Source organism: Peromyscus californicus, unplaced genomic scaffold, assembly GCF_007827085.1.
Source record: "Peromyscus californicus insignis strain IS unplaced genomic scaffold, ASM782708v3 Scaffold_20__1_contigs__length_68692818, whole genome shotgun sequence".
NCBI classification, from domain to species: domain Eukaryota; kingdom Metazoa; phylum Chordata; class Mammalia; order Rodentia; family Cricetidae; genus Peromyscus; species Peromyscus californicus.
In genome coordinates this window covers 20,418,771-20,441,495 of record NW_026294503.1, presented here as the reverse complement: position 1 = coordinate 20,441,495, position 22,725 = coordinate 20,418,771, and the positions used below count along the sequence as shown (strand labels likewise).

The 22,725-nt window shown below is 39.6% G+C and overlaps 1 protein-coding gene across 1 annotated transcript in view; it reads left to right on the top strand.

Moving 5' to 3' along the window:
• The window catches only part of Tnfrsf11b (TNF receptor superfamily member 11b), a 27,563-nt gene extending 4,838 nt beyond the window's left edge, over positions 1-22,725 (top strand). The window contains exons 2-5 of the mRNA XM_052747812.1: positions 13,349-13,715; positions 17,339-17,530; positions 19,060-19,284; positions 20,967-22,725. Coding sequence (XP_052603772.1) covers positions 13,349-13,715; positions 17,339-17,530; positions 19,060-19,284; positions 20,967-21,355 — 1,173 coding nt within the window. The 3' untranslated portion in view covers positions 21,356-22,725. The remainder of the gene's footprint in view (positions 1-13,348; positions 13,716-17,338; positions 17,531-19,059; positions 19,285-20,966) is intronic.

Sequence of the window (22,725 nt, the reverse complement as noted above, 5' to 3'; positions counted from 1 at the left end):
GAATTCAGCTAATCACATCCACAGTCAGGAGTAGAGAGAAATGGATGCATGCACACTGGCTTGCTTGCTCATGCTCAGCTCTGTTTCCAGACTTACATATAGGAACATACAGGAACCCTGCCGAGGGGGTGGTGACATCCACATTCAGAATGAGTCTTCGTACTTCAGTTAGACCAAACAAGGATATTCCTCACAGTCATGCCCACAATCCACAGTCCAGTCACACCCAGGCGGTGCTCCATTGAGACACCAGGTGATTCTACATGGTGTCAAGTGGACAATTAAAGCTAAATGTCACAGTGATGTATATATATACATGTATGATTTTTACTTAGTTTGTTATTCATTAGCTGCCAACAGGGCATCTGAAGACTTGTAGGGCATATAATTGTTCTTGATTCTTCTGGATACCTAATATCAACTGTCATGACATCCTTAGAAACACTCCCATCAATTTCCACCCCTCCTCCAAGGAAAGAATGGTAAACAAAGCATGGGCTCCCTGCAAGCACAGATTTTCATCTTCCTCATTTGTACCCACAAGGTTTCCATCATCATGATGCACGTGTTTGCTGAGTCAAATGGACTATGGTGAAATTTTCAGAGTACTGGGTAATCTATCAGAAATCTCCATGGATGTTCCAAGAGAGTTTACCTACCTAATGTGTGATTGTGGTTTAACCTCCTACAGTTGGCTTGACTATCTTTCAAAGTATTAATCTAACCCTCTACTTATCTGGCCAATATTTTAAATATCACTGTGTACATTTCTACTATGGAAGCTCAGAACCTTCATGAAAGCTCTTTCTTAGGAAAGCAACACAATTAACTGGATTTATAGACCATTGGAGTTGCAGTGTGAGCAGAGCTGGATAGCTTTCTGAGCTCCCCATACTGCTGGAGGGCTGCTGTCTACTGGCCAGAGAACACAGGGCTCGTGGTATTAAACTGAACCATTAGATAGTCAGTTTTTCCCTGATACATTTAAAATGTTTTTTTAAAAAGATTCAAAAACAGTTCCTGAGGATTAGACTCAAGAAATTTCAGCCCTTGGAAGGAGCCTAGACTTGAGATAAAAATAATATTAACAACCCAGGTCGTTACCCCAGAGAAGCAAAGAGAAAGCTGATTTCACATGGCCAAGAGAGGAAAGGGTAAGGCACCATTCAGACTCATTTCTAATAAGGAGAGTCTTGCAAACAAAATGCAAACAAGAGCAGCAGTAGCAACCATGTTTAGAAAAGAAAACAAAGATCAAAATAAAATTTAGCAACCCATAATAGCCGGAACTAGTGAATCGGAAATCCTAGCAAGAGCTCTAAACTATCTGTGCAAGAAGAAAGAGTGAGGTTCGGCCAACTTGAAATAGATACAAGGACAGTATTTTTATGTGACATATAATTAGTTTTTGGAACTCATTACCACAGAATATTTTGGAATAACTAGCACAGAAAGTCTAAAAAAGGAATACGTTTAGACAGTTGTAAGGGATAAGAATAGTGTTACAACACATTAGGTAAGAAGCTGTGTGGTGCCCCCCCCCCAACACTCATGTGACCTCTGTAAGTGATGTGCGCTCTACAGGCACAGTAGAATAGTTTACCCTACTATAAGGTGACACAATAGCCCAAGGGCTTGGATAGATACATTTTTCATGTGATTTCTCACAAGCATCTGAGTCGGCAGACAGTACATTGATAGGGAATGTACAAGGAGGGCGAGATCTCAGTGAGGAAAGTCCTCACCATGAAAGCACAAGGACCAGAGTTTGAATCCCCAGAACCTAGTGACAAGTGGGTGTGGTGCCCACACGTAATTTCTGTGCTCGCAAGGTGAGATGGGAGCCTCAGAACAAGTTGGCTAGCCAGATAAACCAAGACACCAAGCTGTGAATTAAGCTGAGAGATTCTGCATCAATGGATAACAAGGAGAGCTACCAAAGAAACATCCAACTTCAACCTCAGGCCTCTGCATACATGTATACATACATATGCACACGCACATAGGTCTATATACATACAAGTACATATACATACATGCGCATACTATACATACATACACATGAAAAAGAAGAAAGAAAACATACATATAAAAGAGAGAGTGCAGTTTCTAAACTAAAGCTAGTTATATGTCCATCTGCTCTCCTAAGCACATCTGTGTTGGAGAACATGTAAGACCTACTGTCTGAACAAATTTCAAAAGCACAGTGCAGCAATTGGTATTTGTTGCATCATAGAGGTCTCTAGATTGTTCTCACCTGACTGAAACTTGAGGTCCCTGGATTAGAACCCCACCGTGTTCTGCCCCTGGTAATTAACATTCTCCTCACAGTGGGAGTGCACCATCTTGGAAAATAAAATTACTAGCCACCAGGCCTTCGCTTCACCTCATCCTGTGCCTTGGCAACACTCTCTGCAAATGTTTCTTAACTAACCATAAAATAGAGCAGAGGAATCCGTGAGAGGACTAAGTCAGACATAAAACAAGGCAGCTCCTCTGAGCATACTCACTGCCTTTGGTCATTAACTTTCCTATTGGGGTTTTTGATTAAAAATAAAAAAAAATCTTAGTTGCCTTGCCATACTTCTTGTTAGGTAGCTGCTCTGTTGTCCCGTGTCCTTGTTCATTCTCTGCTTCCTGTTTTCCTCTTACCTTTGTTCTTGCTTGTGGCTTTGTTTTGTCCGTATTCTTTTCTGGGTCTCTGTCTTCTTCTTCATAGTCTCCACTTCATCGTGCTCCCAATCCTGACTTTACCCTTGTCCTCTCCTGATTTCACTCTTCCCACCATCTTGGGCTTCTACTCAGTTTTGTTATTTTCTGGTTCAAATGTGTCTCTTTTTTAAAATTCTTTTCTTGTTTAAAACTTAGGTATTTTATCCTTAGACAATGTTAGGATCAAGAGTCTGTTCCTTATAATATCTCCTCCCCATCAATTTGCATAACCTGGGCATTCAGATGCAGAGTGGTGTGACAGCACTCTGCAATAGTAAGGCTGGCAGGACGAAAGGGCCCTTACTTCTGCCTTTACCTTTAAGGTTTAGCCAGGGACCCCATTTATGCCTCTGCAAAATTGAGGCGCTGAGCCAGGTGATACACGGAATATTTACTCTAATTCCCAAGTTTTGTCATCTGAGATTTGGTTTTAAAGAATCGATTATATATTGTTGTCTAGCCCAAATATCAAAAACCAAATAGACTTGTCTATCTATGAAACAATACAGGGATATTTTGCAATAATCTCTTTTGTTGTGATGGTTAAAAGTTTCTATTTGCTCCATGGGTCATACATAAGAAATCAAGAAATTCTGCTGAAGTCAAGGAAATCATCCAAGAAGCAGCTTTTGAAATGCTATCTAACTTTAGAAAGCATAACATGTACTGGAGGGTCATAAATTATTCTTGAAACCAAAACCATTCACATTTTCTCATTCTTGTCATCAGCTGGTATACATAGAAAATGGCAATGTGGGTTTTTTTTTTTTTTTTCATTCTTCATTTAGTTAAAAGCCAAGTTCAAGACATTCCCCCAGGACTTACTGAAGAGGTGTAATTATGGTCACAAGCAATCTCCTTAGAGTCATTGAGTAAAATTTTCTTTGAATCTATATTCACAAAGAAGTACTTGACAACTGCACACTGCTCTTTGGAATAAATGTCAAACCTTCAGGCATTCTAAGCATGGTAATAGGCAGCCCAGCAAGACCATTAAATCTACACTTGAATAATACACCAGCTGACAGACAGCAGATCTCTATCCCCACACTCGGCTTCTTGTATCTTCTTTTAACGTCCAGTAAAAAGGAAGAAATAAAAAAAATAACTGGTCTGTAAAGATGTGAGTGATGTTTACTGTGTTTATTGTGTAATGGTATAGTCATTAGTGTTCTTTTTTTCCCCCTAAGGATTCTCAGTTTTTCTCGCTTCCAAAATTTGATAGAAAGTTCCAGTCTAATGAGGATGGAATGGGAGGGGAATATGGGCACTTCAGGTGGAGACTGGTGAATTAAAATGATCCTTTCACTTCCAAGCCAAGCATCTTATTGCTAATGGTGCACACTAAATTTTCTGTAGTTTTTGATTTTTCTCCTCATACTTCCACGCATAGAAACAATTTCCAAACATTACTTACTAGACAAGAATCTTTGCTTGACTGTTGACAGACCAATTGGGCATGATAGCACAAATGAAAACTGTCCCTTTGGTGTTGATTACAGTCCTTGAGATTTTCAAGTTGCTTATTTGCACAGAATAAAACCCAACTGGTCCTGACTGACTCAGCAGCTAACATCCCACTATGTTTGATGCCTGAGACACAGTCACAGTGAAGGGCATCACCAACCATAGCTATAGTTAGGATTCACACAAGGAGATCTCTATTTGGCTGATAATTAAAAAAAAATTCTAGGCAGCAAACATTGCAGAAAGCCTTAGCTTGGCTGTAAAGTAAAGCAGTCATCTGATGGTTAGCAGTTGACTGAATTAAATACCCGACTCTGTGGACATCACCAAGAAGACAATCCATGTTTTCCTTCATTATTTCCAGCTGACATTTCCTCTGTAGAAGTTCATTCATCTGCAATGTCAACCCACTTAAGGTCTGCAAAGAGGGCAAATATAAATTAGAAAGACACTGCACTGTTTACAACTATCACATCTACATGTTACATGTAACATTCCACATATTTTTTTTTTTTTATAAAAAGCCAGGGATTCAGAGATTCAGACTAGAAACTGGGAATGCAGAGAAGTTGGGTACTTTTCACTAAATTCAATTTTCCCTAAGGTTACCCAGATGAGAATTTTTTTTTCTTTTACGGTTTCTGTTACAGAACATCCTACTACCTAGTCACTAAGTCCAGGGGAAAATACTAGCAAATCAGAAAAAGGCTTTGGTGAACATTCAGCTGGTATGAAGGATGAACAGAATAGGACCCTCCAAATCCTTAGAAAAAGTGATATCATGCACTTTTTTTTCCGTTCCTGGACCCATTTAGCCTTTTAGCTCAAGGGGGACACTATTTTATTTTGCAATGATCTTTTTACTGGATGTGAATCTAAGCCGAAATTTCCTAAGTAACAGAGTATAAGGCAAGAAGCTTACGGCTTATCAGACAGTGAAAGCACGGAGAAGAAAGACCAAGCATGTAATGGGAAGGATGGAAAAGAAAGGAGGGTCAATGGAAGGAGATGCACTACTGAGCATCTACTGCTTGGCATAACATGTAGTTAATTTTCCAGTCTTACAGGTCTTTCTACCAAAGTGTCATGTCAGCTACTTCAGGAGAATTTCTGCATCAACTTGAGCGAATGCCTCAATGGGTGCTTGAGAGAGAATTAGTTTAATAGAGGAGTATAGAAACAAGCCACAGATTATATTTTCCATAGTGTTACAGTTACTTTCATGTCTGTCTCTTTCATACGACTGGGACGCTTATTCCTAAGACTTTAGCAAGAACACTCAGGTGTGAAAAGGGTGAGTTTCAAGCAGGTTTGGGTTTGAACTCTGGAAGGTATGAAATTTTTCTCATTTCTGATTAGTTACCCAACTCTCTAAGACTCAGTTTCTTCATCTTTAAAATAGGGATAATCATATCCCCTTGTAGGTGACTGTGGGGGATGAAGGGTAGTAGCGCGTGAAGAAAGGGCTTAGGCTACAGCCTGCTATATAGTAATATTATAAAATGAAATGCTGTTACTCTGCATACCATATACGATGTATAGTGTGATTATTTAGACATGATTGGTAGACAGCAAATAGCTGCATAGTTAACACAGATGTTATTTGATTCCTCCTTTCCTTCTAACTTCTATTTGATGTTGTTGCTAACATAACTTTTCTAACGTTTCTAATAACAGTGGCCCATGGCCTTATGTTAATTAAACAACAATAGGTTTTATTAGTCAGCAAAAGGATCTACAGAGTGTTGTGAGCAATATGTTACCTTCCCAGGAAAGGACCATAAGTATAAAAATAAAATGTAATCTTAAATTTGTGTTCAGAAGTATCAACATACCAAAATACACCACCAATTTGCAGTCTCTGATGCGAGGGACTGTAGCCAGAGAGCCATCAAGGTCTAATGCTGCTTGCTGATGATCAAGGTAGGCTGAGTATTGAGAACCCAGGAAAAGTGCAGCCAGTACTATGGGTAGAGTTGTTTTCCAGAACTGATATTGTGGCTCCAATAAGGTGATTATCGTATAAGACTAAGAGAAGAAATATTAGGATCTAGGAAGCCAAATATGTGAGATTTCTATGCATCTTTTGTGTTAACCTGCAACTCCTGCTCTTTTTTCTTGAATGTTAACTTTTTATTTCGTTTTTTTTTTTTCTTTTATAAGTTGTTTAAGCCGTCAAATGTTAACCACTTTTCCATCATAGCAAAAGTCCAATAAGCAAATCTGTTTTGTCCATTCTGACTTGGTCTAAGCACAAACAAAATCCTGCTAATTAATGTAAATGCCTTCAGGAAACTAACAGAAACTTCTGAAATGAAGAAAAAAAAATCACATTGAAAGTTAAATTTTACCTGGATACTGTTCTTCAGCCTCAAGGGACGCAAGCTCACGTCAAATTTGGCCCAGTGATTCATCTAATAAATCATAGTTGCTTGTGTTTCCTTTCCCCCATTTGCCTGGGAAAGCAGTTGGCAGCAGAGCACAGATGTAGAGATGAACAGATTCAATTCATTTACTTTTACTTCCTTACCTGGAGACATAACCCTGAGCCAAATCACTGGGTAGTGTGAAAATTACTAAGCAGGCTACTCCTCAGGAGGGGACCTGGCAGAGCAGATAAGCCTCTCCAATGAATTTCCTTTGTTCACAGAGGCTAAGTACAAATCAAACAGTGCTTGCAAAACTCCATGCAAATGAAAGATGCATTAAAAAACATCCCCTAAGCAAAGCTTTCATCCCTGTCATTTTACAGACAAGAAAATGCAGGTTGTGTGCATGTCCTTGCCAATGTATCCTTTACACGTTACCTATGCTGTGTAATCTCCAGTTATCTGAGTTTTACATAGAAGGCATTCAACCTATCTACCGCATTGAGGAAATATCTAGATATGTTGAAGACTTGCTGTATAAACTCATACCAAGCATTCAAAGAATATGGAGACAAACTCTTTACTATCTGAGTCTTCCAGGAAAAAAACACTGACCAGCCTTAAGTCCCTTAGCACAACCAAGAAAGTAACCATTGGGAAGATACTGAAACCAATTATTTTATTATATGATGTATGTATGTATACGTATATATATACATATATATATATATATATATATATATGTATGTATATGATTATGTACACATCTGTTTAGAAACAGTCCATGAACTCCAAACTGGTCTTGAACTTCTGATATTCCTGCCTCACCGACCAACTGCTTGGATTACAAGACATAACCACAACACCTAGGTTGATGCTTTCCTATGAATAGAACACAGGGATTTGTTCATGCATGCCAGACACTCTACCAAGTAATCTATAATCTCAATATGAGACTAATTTTACTTACAAGTCAAAGGAACATTTTGGAGATCATTAAGAACAGGATAGACAATTAATTTGAAGGCACATGTTAGGTGTGCAACTCCCTATTGACCAAGAAATACAAAATATCTCCAGAAATGAATTTGATTCACAATGTTTCATTTCCTACTGCCTGTACAATCAACATATATGGCTATGCCACATGGTTATGTGAGTCTTATGTTCTTTATATTGTATGAGAAAAGAATGTATTTTTAATAAAAGGAAAAGGAAATAAACATAAAAAAAATACATTTTGAGAGGAGACTACCCCAAAATTGTTCTAAGGTTCATTTACCTAAAATGTAAGACAGAAAGTTAATAACAAGTCATGGTGTGAAGACACAAAGTGATTTTGATGAATTGGCCCATAATTCCTGCCACATAACTTGAGAGTTTGTGCAAGAATGGAGATGGAGTTGAGGGTCCTAGCCTATGGGCAGAAGCAAATAAAAACTGATATTGATCATCAGAAGAAAAGAAGTTTCTATATCCCTATTGATTTGAAAATAATTATTTGGGGAACATAAAAACCAGAATCATTCTCATTTTAGGAACTGGTGGCCCAGGGTCACCATATTCCTATTGATTTGAAAATAATTATTTGGGGAACATAAAAATCAGAATCATTCTTATTTTAGAACTGGGGGCTCAGGGTCACCATATTCCTATTGATTTGAAAATAATTATTTGGGGAACATAAAAACCAGAATCATTCTCATTTTAGGAACTGGTGGCCTAGGGTCACCGAGGCAGTGGTAGAACTAAGTATGCAATCTGGTCAACAGAATCGAAATGCAACTTCTCCAGCTCTCCAGCAGAAAGTGCACGTTAGTCCCCATTGAGTTGCCAGGCTGTATGCTTTTCACAGCTTCATTCATGACACATTTTGTATGCTTCTCAAAACTGTCCACGATATCCATACATTTTTACTTTCTCTTCTTCATCTCATCTCACAAGTATTTGCAAATACTAAAAGTTAGTGTGTATTTTTTCCATCTTCTGCTTGTATACAATACCCTTGGATAATGCATTTCCTCGGCTCCTAGAGACATTTGTGTGCTCAGAACCTTCAAAGTTGGCTCCTTCACTGCATTTCTGCCCTGAATTCTCAGTATGTATTTCCCAGCTATTTGCTTAGCATCATTGCTTGTATCTCATATGAAAAAAAAAAAGTTCCTACCTAGAGTACTTCTCTTTATTCCTGCATACTCACTCACACTTCTCTTTTCAGCTATTAATGGAGACCTTACCTTGGGAGATTCAAAATTCATCTGCTCCTTTTGTTACCAGCTCTTCCCTCCCAAATCAGCCAACATTCATCTATCCTTCCCTCCCTTATTATCAACTGTTTCTTATAATTTCTGATCTGATTGTCTGTTCAGTCCTTTCCTTCATCTCCAGTTCCTTTTTATACCTCCATTTTTTTTTAAATCAATGAGTAGCTTATTCATATCTTACACCAGGCTGGATTTACATTGAATCTATCATCTAGCTGAATTTACAGAGAACAGTGATTGTTTTAATCAATGTTTGGTGAATGAGCTAATTAATTAAGGAATGGAGGGAAAATGGGGGACTCCAAAAGACTAAAATGACAAAAAAAATTAATAAATGGAACTTAATGTGAAAAGTTTATTTTTTAATACGTTTTGTTATTTATACAACAGGCAATCTTCATGAAACTCTCAACTGTATGTATCCTGGATGTTTCCTTTAACCACTGAGATGAACTTTAGAATGGCATGGTTTACAAACTGACCAGATGTTTAGCTAACTCTGGACAGTCCTCAAATAGTTTTCTGTGGCAAAGATCATGACGGGGGATTACAAAAGGAACTCCCAAACCAACTGACTATTTTCAGGCTCTGCGTGGGATGCTCTTAATGAATCTTCCATAAATGGAAACCCACTGGGTCGGTCATTCATGGTTCTGCAGACCAGAGAGCAAGCTCAGTAGTATGGGGCTGTCTGTATTGCATAATGCAAAAATAAACCTGCCAGAGGAAGTGTATTCTTTTGTCCTTTAGGAAGTCATGTAGTCAAATAAACCGAGAGAAGACTCGAGTCAAATCACTTGTCATTTAAGAGGGGGGTGGAAGGCATAGGTGAACCTGAACCTGAAAAGTGGGGATTGGTATGCAAAGGCTCCATGCCAAGAAGTTGGTAAATAGAGGAGAGCAAAGGGGGTGAGACAAGAAGAGTCGCTTCTTAGTTCATTACTCACCAAACTGCCAAACCCAAGAACACAGCAATGATAAAGCTAGAAAAGACCCCAGAGAGCCAGTTAAATCTCCTCACCATCTTCGCTCAGTTCCATCCTCTCTAAACATTTGGTAGATAAGAAAGGATGGAAGGCTTGGAACAGAAGATTCTTTAATGGTGTAACATTAGACATGGAAGTGGGTAACAAGCCTTTAGAGATAGAACTTTAACTATGCTTTCAAGAAAAATAGTATGGAAGCTTCCAAAGGAAATCCCAGACTGGCGAGAAATGCTAGACTGTAGGACTTACAGATGACTTTCTAGTACAAGCGATTGGACCAGATAATAGTTAGATGCAGAATGGAAAGAGGCCAAAAGAGGAAATACTAAAAAAAAAGGAAAGTTGCATTTAATTTCATTTACAAATCAAACATAAAAAAGAAAAGATGTTCCCATCTATAAAAAACACGTTAAGGCTCAGCAGACATGTGTATATGTTGTCTCAGCCTCTATAGATGTTCAGGAAGATGGCATTACACAGGAATCTATTTGTAAAGCCTTATTAGGTTTTAAATCTTATCAGTAGGCAAAGGAGCAACAACTAATGTTAGGACCACGTATCTTTCATTGCTCCAGGAAATGCAAAAGGAAGTAAGAAAAGACTATTCATCTTGCCCATCCTCTGTGCAGCCACTGAGTCCAGAAATTCTGTGTGGGAATTGGGGCTAACCAAAGATTGAGACCTAACTATCTGATTTTGACCACACAGAGTTCTGTTCTTTTACTAAAGTGGAGTTTTTTCCAAGTAAAGCACAGAGGTCCAATTCAACTTGCTGAAAACAAGTCCATCATTCTTCAAAGCCTTCTGGGTTTTAATTCCACACGGTAGTCTTGAGGAAATTGTCCCTACTAATTACTCCCTAATTCTTAAATCCACACCTTGTCTATTCATTTTTCTCAATTACTCCCACCATAATTTCCCTATATCTTAAAGAAATGCTTATTTTCCACAGTATCAGTGCAGGGAAACAACACCGTGTCTACTTCCTAGAAAAATACCAATTGTACTAGTGTTCTTGGTGATAAGAGTCTGAACTACTTCAGATTTTGACTATTAAAAATGATTTAAGAATATATGCATATGCTTTGACAGCTCTTATTGCAAAATTCTAAACCCCAAATTCCACAAAATCTGAAAGTTCTTGAGCACTTACATGAGAGTTGAGAAGGTTTGGATTTTGGAGCATTTCCGATTTTGCATTTCCAGGTTAGAAGTACTAAGTTGGTGGTGTTTGTGTGACTCTGCAGGGTAAAGCATATGAGTGGTTACTGTTTTCCTTCCCCATCCCATCTTCATCACATTGGAGTAATGGAATAATCATCATCACAATGTTGATGAACGAATGAGCATCTTGACCTCTGTGGAAATGGGCACAGGACAAGGATGAGAAGCATGGCTGGATGTAGCACTCGAGATAAACAGCCTCTCTGGACCTCTGAGCCAGACCTCCTAAAGGCAGACAGAACCCTCAAATGTGGCTTTCCAGGAAACTTAAAATGAACAGCAATAGAAAAAAAATAAAAGTGTGTCTCATTGCTTTCATATGGGTTTGCGTGTTGTGTTAGGAAAACCTCATGCCGTAGCGCTGGCGATTGGAGAAATAGTTGAACCAGATCCTTAAAACATGTCTCATAGCGTATTCAATTGAACAATCAGCCAGGCAGTCATTTCATCTTCGCTTCCTTCAAGCCAATGAATTGTCTCAGGGAAATGAAAGAACGTGCTTTCATCTGAACCCCTCAAGTTATGGGGTGCCCTGGTGAACCAGCAGGCCAGACTTTGCACTCCTCCGCTCTCAGCTTCTTGATTGGAGTGTCTCACATCAAAGCACTCTGAAAAATTCTCTCTGCTAAAAAAAATCCATCATCTTGGAGGAGGTATTTGGGTTTTTTCCTTTCATTTTATCAGCTCATATGGTCTAAGATACTGGCTATGTTCCACTGGGAAGTGAATGGAGTCACTTAGATTAAAATGCTGTATGCTTATGAAAGGGGCTAGTCTTCACCTTGGCCACTACAGATTTAATAGGGAATGCTGTTTCTCTAGCTGGGCATGCTTTTCCCAGGTGTGTGTGGTGGTGAGCGGGGGATATTTCCTGAGCTCTACAAGCAACAGAGTTTGGAAAAAAAATGGTGTTTGTTTTGACACTGTCCCCCAAACTGTAAACAGTCAGTGTTGATCCCTGTCCCAAAAACAAACTTTAAAAACCAAGCAAGCCACTCTCCACACACAGATGACACTGCTTCTTCTGAGAACATGTTTCCAGTAATTAGCATGGAGTTGTTCTTCAGTGTTCTGTGAAGACCTTTGGGGACGCAGAACAAAAGTCAGAGTTCATGTGATGGTGGTCCTCCAAAAAGCATCCTTGCCATGCTGTTTCTCCCAGTTATCCCTGGCAGAGGCAGTCCTTTCCTCTTCTACATGTGTTTTATCTATGCAAGACAAGATTGTCAGCCTGCAGGCTTGCTGGAGAAAGTTTCAATCTTAAAATTCCAGGACTCTTCCTAGTGGATTGCAAGCTTAAAGAGACTGTACTCATGTGTGATTCTAGGATATTCCTAGTTCCTGACACCTAGTAGACATTTCCCATGGCTCTGTTGCATTAATAAATCAATGAATGAATGAATGATTCATGCTGTGAATGGCCACTGATAATCATGTACTTTCCCACATCATCAACTCTTTATTCTATTGCTTTTCATCATTAAGTCGTAATTAAGGAAACTAAAAGAACCATTATCTAGTTGTGAGTCCAGCCACTGTGACCACATTAGCAATCATACTCCCCGCATCTTCCACTCCATGTTTCCCATCTCCTTAACCTGCTTTCCCATGTATATTTAAAATGACGCTTAGTTTCTAATATTCCATTTAATTTTACTCTATGTATTTTCTCCTCTAACTGGACTGTAAATGTCATGACACAGAATTTCTGAACTGTTTAACTTAGACCTGTATCTGGAATACTTTGAACAAGAGTCTGGCCCACAGTAAAGGCTCAGTAACTATTTGTCAAGTCAGTAAGAAAACAGTTCTTAGTTGGTTCTTTCCATACATCAGAATCAACACATGACTTTGGTTCATTAATATTGTTAACTCCCAAGACCAACTCCCCACCAATAGAACCATACTGCTTCCAGGCATGAGGATTGGAGGTCTTCATTTTTAACAAGGAGTCTAGGTGACTATGGTGTAGCCAAAGTGAGAGTGACCAGTTCATCCACTCACTAATCCAGAGATGATCCTCAGACCTGGGATGATGAAGTCTCAAATGGTTACTCAGTGTTACCCAAGTATCATTAGTTCTATTCTTTTTTTTTTTTAATTATAGTTGTCTATGAGTGTGCATCACTTTGTCTGTTTCTGTCTATCCTCTTGACTATTGGCAGAAACCATGAAAAGCAAAGCTGTGGCTTTGGAACCTTCTTTGTGTTGGGTCTCCTTGGAATGGCATTTAGGTTAGGTAGTGAGTGATTTTTGACTCAGATGTTGCCTTTGCACAGAACTACCACCACATTTCCACTCTATTTAACCATTGTGTCTCTTCTAGCTCCTGGACATCATTGAATGGACCACCCAGGAATCCTTTCCTCCAAAGTACCATCATTATGACGCAGAAACCCGTCGTCAGATCCTGTGTGACAAGTGTTCTCCCGGCACCTACCTAAAACAGCACTGTACAGCGAGAAGGAAGACACTGTGTGTCCCTTGTCCTGACCACTCTTACACAGACAGCTGGCACACCAGTGATGAGTGTGTGTACTGCAGTCCAGTGTGCAAGGAGCTGCAGTCCGTGAAGCAGGAGTGCAACCGTACCCACAACCGCGTGTGTGAATGTGAGGAAGGGCGCTACCTGGAGCTAGAATTCTGCTTGAAGCACAGGAGCTGTCCACCAGGCTTTGGAGTGGTGCAGGCTGGTAGGTACCTGTTACAATGTGCAGCAAAACCAATTAGGTCCGTGCAAAGCCAGACAGTAGCTAGTTAAGGGTATGCTTGTCCTGATAAAAGATAACCGTACCTGCTAACTGTGTGCTGTATATCTGGATTGTTTCCAAAGGACTTTTCTCAAAGGAATACTTTGCCACTACAGTATGATTTAGTGAGGAATCTCGAATGTAGCAAATTGCTCCCTAATGAGATGCATGATAGATTGCTCCGTTTTCAAGGCCTGCCATCTGAGTTGCACCACGAGTAGCTGATATACACTACCACGTCTCACTTCGGCATGGACAGCTTCAGATTACAGGGCGTTTTGACAAACATCAGAAATGTTAATCGATACCAGGAGACTAATTATGCTGATATTAATGAGACTCTGGAGCACTAACAATGAGCAGTTATAATTAATTATGTAAAAATGGGAATGGCTTGGGGAAATACATTTCATTATTAAAAATGAAGCTGGTTCTCCTTTGGGCATGGGAGTTGAATGTTTGGGAGGATAAAGATAGTAGCAAACCTTCTAACCAGCTTATTCTTTATCTTAGACAAAACAGATTGTCAAACCAACGGGAAGTCCTTGTGTAGAAACAAGTACTTTCTCTTCTTGTGTTCCTGGCAGCATGGGCTGGGGCTAGTGAGAAACTTTGAAAGCTGAAACCCATTTTCCATTTCTAGCACGCACGTGAAGCTGCCCTGTAGACTACAACTGCTTGTGCCTTCGGAAAACGAAGAGCATCCACTTAGCAGGAAGGAAGAGTAATCGTTGTATATTCTGATTACTCACTTTAAAGCAGGATCCCTCAACCCAGCACTCTTGACTTAAGCTGGATCATTTTCCCTGTGGGAGGCTTTCCTGTGCCTCTCTCTCTAAGCCCTGTGAGGGCTTATCAGGAGCCCTGGTGTCTAGCAACTAGCTACCAGCTGCAGGCCTCCCTCCATTGTGAGAGCCAATTTGCTCCTGGTTGAGAGGTCATAGTACAGGTATGCCGAGTACATGTTCATTGCTTATAACAAGTTTAAGTTTAGATGACAAATATTTTAGGTTTGAAGTCATGCATGGAAAGCATAAAGTCAGGTGTAGCAGCCAAGGCTTGGGGAGTCCCATCTCTAAAGATGCACCAGGGATGACGACAAGGTTGAGGCCAACAAGGGTGTAGCCTAGGCTATGGCATGAGACCATGCTTCAAGAAAGGCAACAAACAAACAAAACCCCAAACAAAAGCTTGAGTCTAGTTAGTGTCTTCTGTAGCAAATCTTTAAAAGAATGATCACCACAGGAGAGCCCATAGCAACACCGCTAGGCGGAGCATTTGAAGGAGAAAGAACTGCTATTTCCCACTTATTGGGTGATACTGTGGAACTCAATGCTATACCAACCAATAGGGAGAAAAACTCAAGCAAGTCTACTTACTCCAGTTCTATGAGCTATGTCGAACAGATGCGGAAATTAAGCATGGACAGTACAGCTCCGAAAGTTGAAAATTGTGGAAATACCAGAAATAATAAGGTGGTTGTTTTCACAAGCGTGGAAATACTTCTATGGGGTGAACTAAGAGTTAGCCAGAAGATTTAGAACAAAGGCACATGATAGAGTTTATTCAACTTTTTCTCTCCAAAAACCTGCAAGGTGATTCTACATGGAAAATAAGAGGTTGCCAGGTCAAAGGGAAGGAAGGATTGTGTGATGTTATTCTACAAAATATTTGCTAACTCTTTTTGTTGTTGTTTTGAAGCCAAGATTGTTTCACTTTCTTCTCTTCATATCCACCTGCTGGCCAGCCCTCTATTTCCTGACGAGTTACTTAGGGCTGTCATAGTGAATTGCAATTCATTGTATCATTGTAGTGTTTCACATCTTGCCTGCCAGAATAGACGTTCGTTGTTTCTACTGATATCAACGAGGCAAAAATCATTGCTCAGATTGCTACATCTTTTTTAGGCACAAAAGTGTTTCAAAAGAAGTCTTACTCAGAGAGGTTATTAGATGAAGCCTCCACCCAAATATAAACTTTATATCTGTCATTCTTGAATCTTCTTGTTAAAGAATTGGAAAGGCAAGTTTATCTAAGAAACTATTTTATATAGATGACCTTCTTGTTAGGTGACATCAGAAAACTCAAGTCACAAACATGTAGCTGAATAATGACAAATTCCCTTTCTGTGTCGATAATGTGGCAGTTGGCAAATGGATTCTTACGTCCACACACTCAAGTCATTTATTCTCAGTAAGCTGGCAGAGCCTGGGCGCCTAAATATTTCTACTTACAACACTGTAGAACTTAGCGTGGAGTGGGGTTCCACTTAACAGGAGGAATGTCGTAAGAGAGTACACTGAAAACCAAACCCAAACCAATTCCTCTTTGTTTGGTGAGGGTGGTTCTTAAGACAATGTCATGACAGTGTTGAAAATAGCATTTATGGGAGACATGGGGCCTGTGGTTTCTCCTCCTCCTTGTCTCCGCTAGCCCTTTGTCATTTTTACAGGTCAATGAATCATCAATCTTTTTATAAAGGAGGAGAGAGGAGATGAGACTAGAACCAATCCGTTTTACTGCTTTCTTTCCAGGAAGGGTAGAAGACACAATGAAATGGGAGGTGGAACTTCTTAATAAATGAAATTTAATAACTTTCTGTAACTTTCATTCGTCTCCTTTGTGTTTGTTATCTTGCATGAGCCAGAGTTGGACTGTGCAATCTACATTTGAATACTGAAGTTTAAATCTGTTCAGCCAACTTACACTAGATGGAGGTATTTTCATATGCAAATATACTGTAATGTGTGTTGCGTCCATGCATAATAGAGTTCAGGGTTTGAATATGTTTATTTTCGGTGGCAACTCTATTGAAAGTCTCTTGGTTTGAGTTTTCATAACCAATAATGTCTTCAGAGGTATTAAATGCCTTAAAAACATGAAGTAGAATACCCTTGTAGTTACCCATCCTAAAGATTTAGCCACGCTCTTTACTCAACACTGTAAACGAATGCTGTATTATCGTCTGTTTATCATGTAGTTCAACGTTGGGCTTACGTTTGTGAGTCAGCAGTCAACTTTAATACCACCTTCAGGAGTTTGCTATAACGTGCTGTTCTCAAGGTTAGCAAGTTTCACAATTAAGAGCTCGGAGAGAAAGAAGTTCTGTAAGAAATGATTGGAATTTAACGATGCAACATTCAATGGGTGCTGATTTCAAAGAGTGAAAGTAAAGCAGACACAGAGCAGTTATCTTGATGATTTTTCCAGGAATAATTGTGCGAAGAATACGGTTGGCAAATCTTACTGGCACTTCATCAGAGACAGGACTGATGAGTACCCCACTCCCCCTCTCTTTTCATCTCCCATTTCAGGAGCATTTTGTAGGTAACAGCACTAAAAACCTTGTGTGGGTATTACAAGAAGGGGAAAGAGCCGGAGGGGCTGGCTGTTGATGTTTTGTTATTTCTGTCTAATGAAGTGAAAAATGGAAATTCTGAAACTTTCCTGCACTATGTGGTAGCAATAAAAGCTAAGTGAAAATTCAGTTCAGAACTGTGCCTAGACGTTATGTACAGTGAAAGCATTGGGGAAGAAGGCACTAAATTGCAGGGTATTTTCCACAGGAACCCCGGAGCGAAATACAGTTTGCAAAAGATGTCCAGATGGGTTCTTCTCAAATGAGACGTCTTCGAAAGCCCCCTGTAGGAAACACACGAACTGCAGCGCACTTGGCCTCTTGCTAATTCAAAGAGGAAATGGATCCCATGACAATGTATGTTCTGGAAACAGAGAAGCAACACAAAAATGCGGAATAGGTAATTATACCCCAAACCACACTGCCTTCTTACCATCTCGGCATATCTTCCTCCTCCAAGAGGAATACAAACTCACATTTTGCCTTTCTTGACTCTTAACCTGCCTAATAGTTTCTATAAGCTCATACTAACAATCTGGCCTCCTCCGTGATCACAGGGGCAGCTCAAGCCCCCAACTCTCCCCACTGCTTCCACACTTTCACACTAAAATCCAGCAGAGCCCATTGGTGGTAGCAAGCTGATTGCTTGCGCCCAAATTAGCAGACTTCAAATTATCGAATTAACTTACACATTTCTATCATTTCTAAGAATGTTTACTAGCTAAGGTATACATTGGCAACTAATAAGCAAAATGACATAAACTGATGAGAAATTAGAAATGAAAACTTGGCTTCACGACCAATCGTATCCATAGCTTCATTGCACGGAAGCTCCAGGATGCTTTGGTTGTACTCAGTTCTTCGCAGGTAGTCCCCACATACAGATCAAACCACTCCCTGTGGGTGATGGGATTGGTGTGTTCTCTCTCCAGTCCTTCTGCTACCACACTGATCTCAACAAGTCACGGTGGGACTTACACACCAGTACTATGTGCTTTCCGGCATCAGGGCAAGCAATGACACAAACCAGCGTGACTCTCTCAAAATGTCTCTCTCTGCTACACAGAAACATGAAGGACAGGAATGGACACAGGCATTGTTTAGAGTTCCCAATACTTCCACTATTTTTTCACTGTGGTACCAGCTAGATACCTTAGTTAATTTATCTTTTATCTTTTCTTATCTGACAAATAAAATGAGTGAAAAGGGTAATGAAAAGAGTTAATTCTAGCCTTAGCATTGTTTTTATTTCAGCTTACATTTTATGTTTGCAACTGAGTATTTAGTATATGCCAAGTCCTTTACTTTCTAGTTTGATATTTATGAAAAACATTGTGAAATTTGCTTAGGATAAATGTAGACGGTTAACGACTTAACACTCAGCTCTATGTTCCCTGCCTCATTTCTACTGCTAAGCAACATGTTTGCTAAATATACACAAAACAATACCCTATCATGATTGCACATAAAATAATAACACTATTTTGATTATAGTTTAAGTTCCTTCTAGGCAGTGAGTTTGTGTTTTGGTTTTTCTTTGACATTGACCTTGTGGTACCCAGTAGTCACTAAGTAAACTTTTAGTAAAGTATTAATATTTATATTGAGTTGTAGAATTTTTGCCTATTATTTGTGTGTATCCATATTAATATTCTCATTATACATATATTAACTTACCCCTTCCCAAAAAATGACAAAGGAAGACAAAAGAACATTAGACAACACATTAAGTCCAGTTAGTCTTTACTACTAAGAGCAACCAAAAGAAAGTTGTTTATTTAAACTTCCCATTTTAACATGTTGTCTCACAGAAAACTCAACCCCCATACTCATTTTGTGGTTGGATTTGCTTTGTCTTTTTCTTTTGCTGGAAAGACTGCAGGAAATTGATGTGTTCGGTGAATCTTTTTATTTTCCACTTTTCTACAGATGTCACCCTGTGCGAAGAGGCATTCTTCAGGTTTGCTGTTCCTACCAAGTTTACACCGAATTGGCTCAGTGTTCTCGTAGACAATTTGCCTGGGACAAAAGTGAACGCAGAGAGTGTAGAGAGGATAATGCGGAGACATAGCTCACAAGAACAAACTTTCCAGCTGCTGAAGATATGGAAGCATCAAAACAAAGACCAAGAGATGGTGAAGAAGATCATCCAAGGTACCATCTCCTGAAATAATGAGTCAATCAACAATCAGAGACACCTATTTGTCATAAAACACGAATGGGACTAGTTGTCTAAGTAGTGGGGTGGGTGCTCCCCTCCTGGAATCATCATGGAACTGACAATTTCTTACCAAGTGATAGTGTAGACAGGATTCCTGTCACAGCTAAGGAAGGCTCAGTTCTCACCTCTGCACTGATTGAAAGAAGAGGTGTGAACTCTTACTTTCAGGACTAAGCCGGGGATGGTGGGACTCTGCCCCCAGATTCCTCAGCTGTTTCCTCAGCCTCCAGCCATGTCTGTCTAGAAGAAAGTCCTTGGTCTCTTGGCTCTTGCTTCACGTTTTTTCACACTCTGCTGTTGTTGGTAATTCTCTGCCGAGGGGCACTAAATGTCTTGCAGATGATCTCTCATTAATCCTAACTATATATGCATCCAAATTACCATTTTAGGAACACCTGTGGTGAGGATTAGTAAAGTCCAATCAGCATTTGAGCTTCTCAGAAGAAAGGGCTAGCTAAAAGCAATGTGCTAGAGATTCCTAAAGGATCTCTTTTAGAAATAGTGTGGAGGGTAGAAAGCGAGGCATGGAGAGAAGAGACCCAAAGAGGAGAAAACGAGCTGGAGTCCACATGAACTGTACACTTAATGACATACAGTGGAAAGAGTTCGACTTCAGTTACCATTAGGGAAGACATGCCGCAGAGATGAGGAAAGGTTTTCCTAATGCAGACAGCATGGAGCAGAAATTACCCTGCTCCACCCTGGTATCTGACAGAGTCTCCTTACATTCCCCGTAAAGCTTCAGACATGGGAAGTCAAGGCAATAGATTTTAGGAGAATTACTTCCCCTTTGACAGGCCAGTGCTTTCACTTATGCAGAGTTATCTTTTCTTGTGTTTCTGGCAAAAACAAAATTATTCTTTGAACCTATAATTAGCCCTGAAGCAAAAATAAAAAGAAATGGAAAGTCAGGGACTGTCAGTATGTGAAGGGACCCAATTCCCTGCTTTATAAATGAGAACATTGCAGCCTGGAAAGATGAACAGAGTTGCCTTAAGGCTCACAGATAGTAAATGACTCATGTCGTTAATAGAGACATTAGTTACTCCTTCTTATGTTTATGCCCAAGCTCATTGCCGAAATGCCCTCCAGGCTATGTGTTTGCTGTTCTTGGACTCCTGTTCCTGGCTTTCCATGTCTGCCACACTCTGGTGCTTCTCCAGCACGATGTATATTTATTAAAGGCTAGTTAAAATGTCTCTTGCCAAATAGGGCCAAGGTTAGATACCGACCCATGAAATTTCCATTATAATATAGAGAACCTGAATACTTCATTTCTGGTTTCTTTTTCTCCTTCCCTGAAATGCTGTGATTTTAAAGTTGCAATTCTTGCTTTGAAAACTGAAGGTGATGAGTCTGTAATTTTCCATTGTTCACTGTCAAAACCACAAGCTTCTCACACGACTGTTGTTGGGTACTTCAAAGAGATTGTAGTTTATCCTATTATAACATAAAACAAAATCATCTTAGCAATCAGAAAGAACTAGAGTCACTTCAGTCACCTAAGGAAGAGCAGGAAAGGATTACCCTTAAAATGAAGTTTCAGATTGTGTGAGGGCCTGTCTGAGGCCTTAGATGACTAAGAATGACATGAGCATCTCTTTGGTTCGTGCAGACATTGACCTCTGTGAAAGCAGTGTTCAGCGGCACATCGGCCACGCAAACCTCACAGCAGAGCAGCTTTATGTCTTGATGGAGAGCTTGCCTGGGAAGAAGGTTGGCCCAGAGGACATCGAGAGAACGAGGAAGACATGCAAACCCAGTGAGCAGCTCCTAAAGCTGCTCAGCTTGTGGAGGATCAAAAACGGAGACCAAGACACCTTGAAGGGCCTGATGTATGCACTCAAGCACTTGAAACCATACCACTTCCCCAAAACCGTCACCCACAGTCTGAAGAAGACCATCAGGTTCTTGCACAGCTTCACTATGTACAGGTTGTATCAGAAGCTGTTTTTGGAAATGATAGGGAACCGGGTGCAGTCAGTGAAGATAAGCTGTTTATAGCTAGAAATGGTCACTGCGCTGTTTTCTTTGGGATGGGCCAGCGCGGACGGAGGAGAAGACTGTTTCTCAGGCACTTGAAAAGGCACAGTGATCCCTTTCCCATCAATGGTGGGAATGAAGATGCCCGGCCCCACAGTCCACATTAAGAACACTGAGGACTCTGAGGAGAGAAAGTGAGGCAGACTATTTTATAGCTTTGCAAAGCCAAGTGTCAGCACAGAACGGCAGGCATGCTGATTGACAGCAGAGGGTATTTTTTACAACCCTAAACATAGGTCCCTTCCTCGACTTCCTCATGGCTGAGTAATCAGGAGGCTTCTGCTCTCTTACTTGTCACCAATGTCTTTTTCTTCATTCTGAAGCTGTTTGTCTATTACATTCTCTTTACTGTAATGGTTATCAGGTGCACGAGCCTTATCACATAGGCAGGGTCTTAGGCAAGCTTGACTGTTAGTTATTTTTTCCCTCTGAAGATTTACTTTGGGCTAGGGGCTTGGCTAGACAAGCAGGGGTGGGTTTCAGTAGTTTATTTAGCAGACTGCCACCAAGAGCCCATCAATGTTTCTTGTTCATGTAGTTGGACCTAAGCTGACTCAAAATACTTTTATTTTGAAAATGATCACCCAGTTTTATTCCTTATACCAACAATAACTGACTTTGTTGCAGGACACTAAAAGAAACTATGACATGGAGAAAGAATTGATATCTCCTCCCACATTCAACAAATCCCCAATAGTTTATCCAGCTGTCGTATCTGGCCCAGTATCTACTGACTATGTGTTCTCTTATTACTGCTTGCAGTAATTCAACTGGAAATAATAATAATAGTAATAAAATCTAGACTCCATTGAATCTCTCTGAATATGGGAATCTCTAACTTAAATAGGTTTGAGATTTCAGTTGTGTTAGAGGCTTTTATTAGAAAGCCAATGTTCTTCTGTAAAAGTTACTAATATAGCTGTAAGACTATTACAGTGTTGCTATTTATATTCACTCAGATATAAGATTTGTACATATTATCATCCTAGAGAGAAATGGTATAAGACAATTTTAGAAAGAAAAAATATTCTGTTTATTGTTATGACAAAAGAGATAAAATATATTTTTAATAGAAACTTTGTAGGGTTTTCTAATAGATACTGCCAGTTTTCCAGTGTGGAATGTTTTTATAATATAATTTTATCTGTGTAAGATGTAATATCATTTTATAGAAAAATGAATTATATAGTCAGTTGTTTAATGTCAGAAAGTGTATGAACTATAAATTATCTGAATATTAGATGCTCTGAGAAATTGAATGTACCTTATTTAAAAGATTTTATGATCATACTATATAAATAACATCATTAAAGTTTTCAAATTATTTTTCA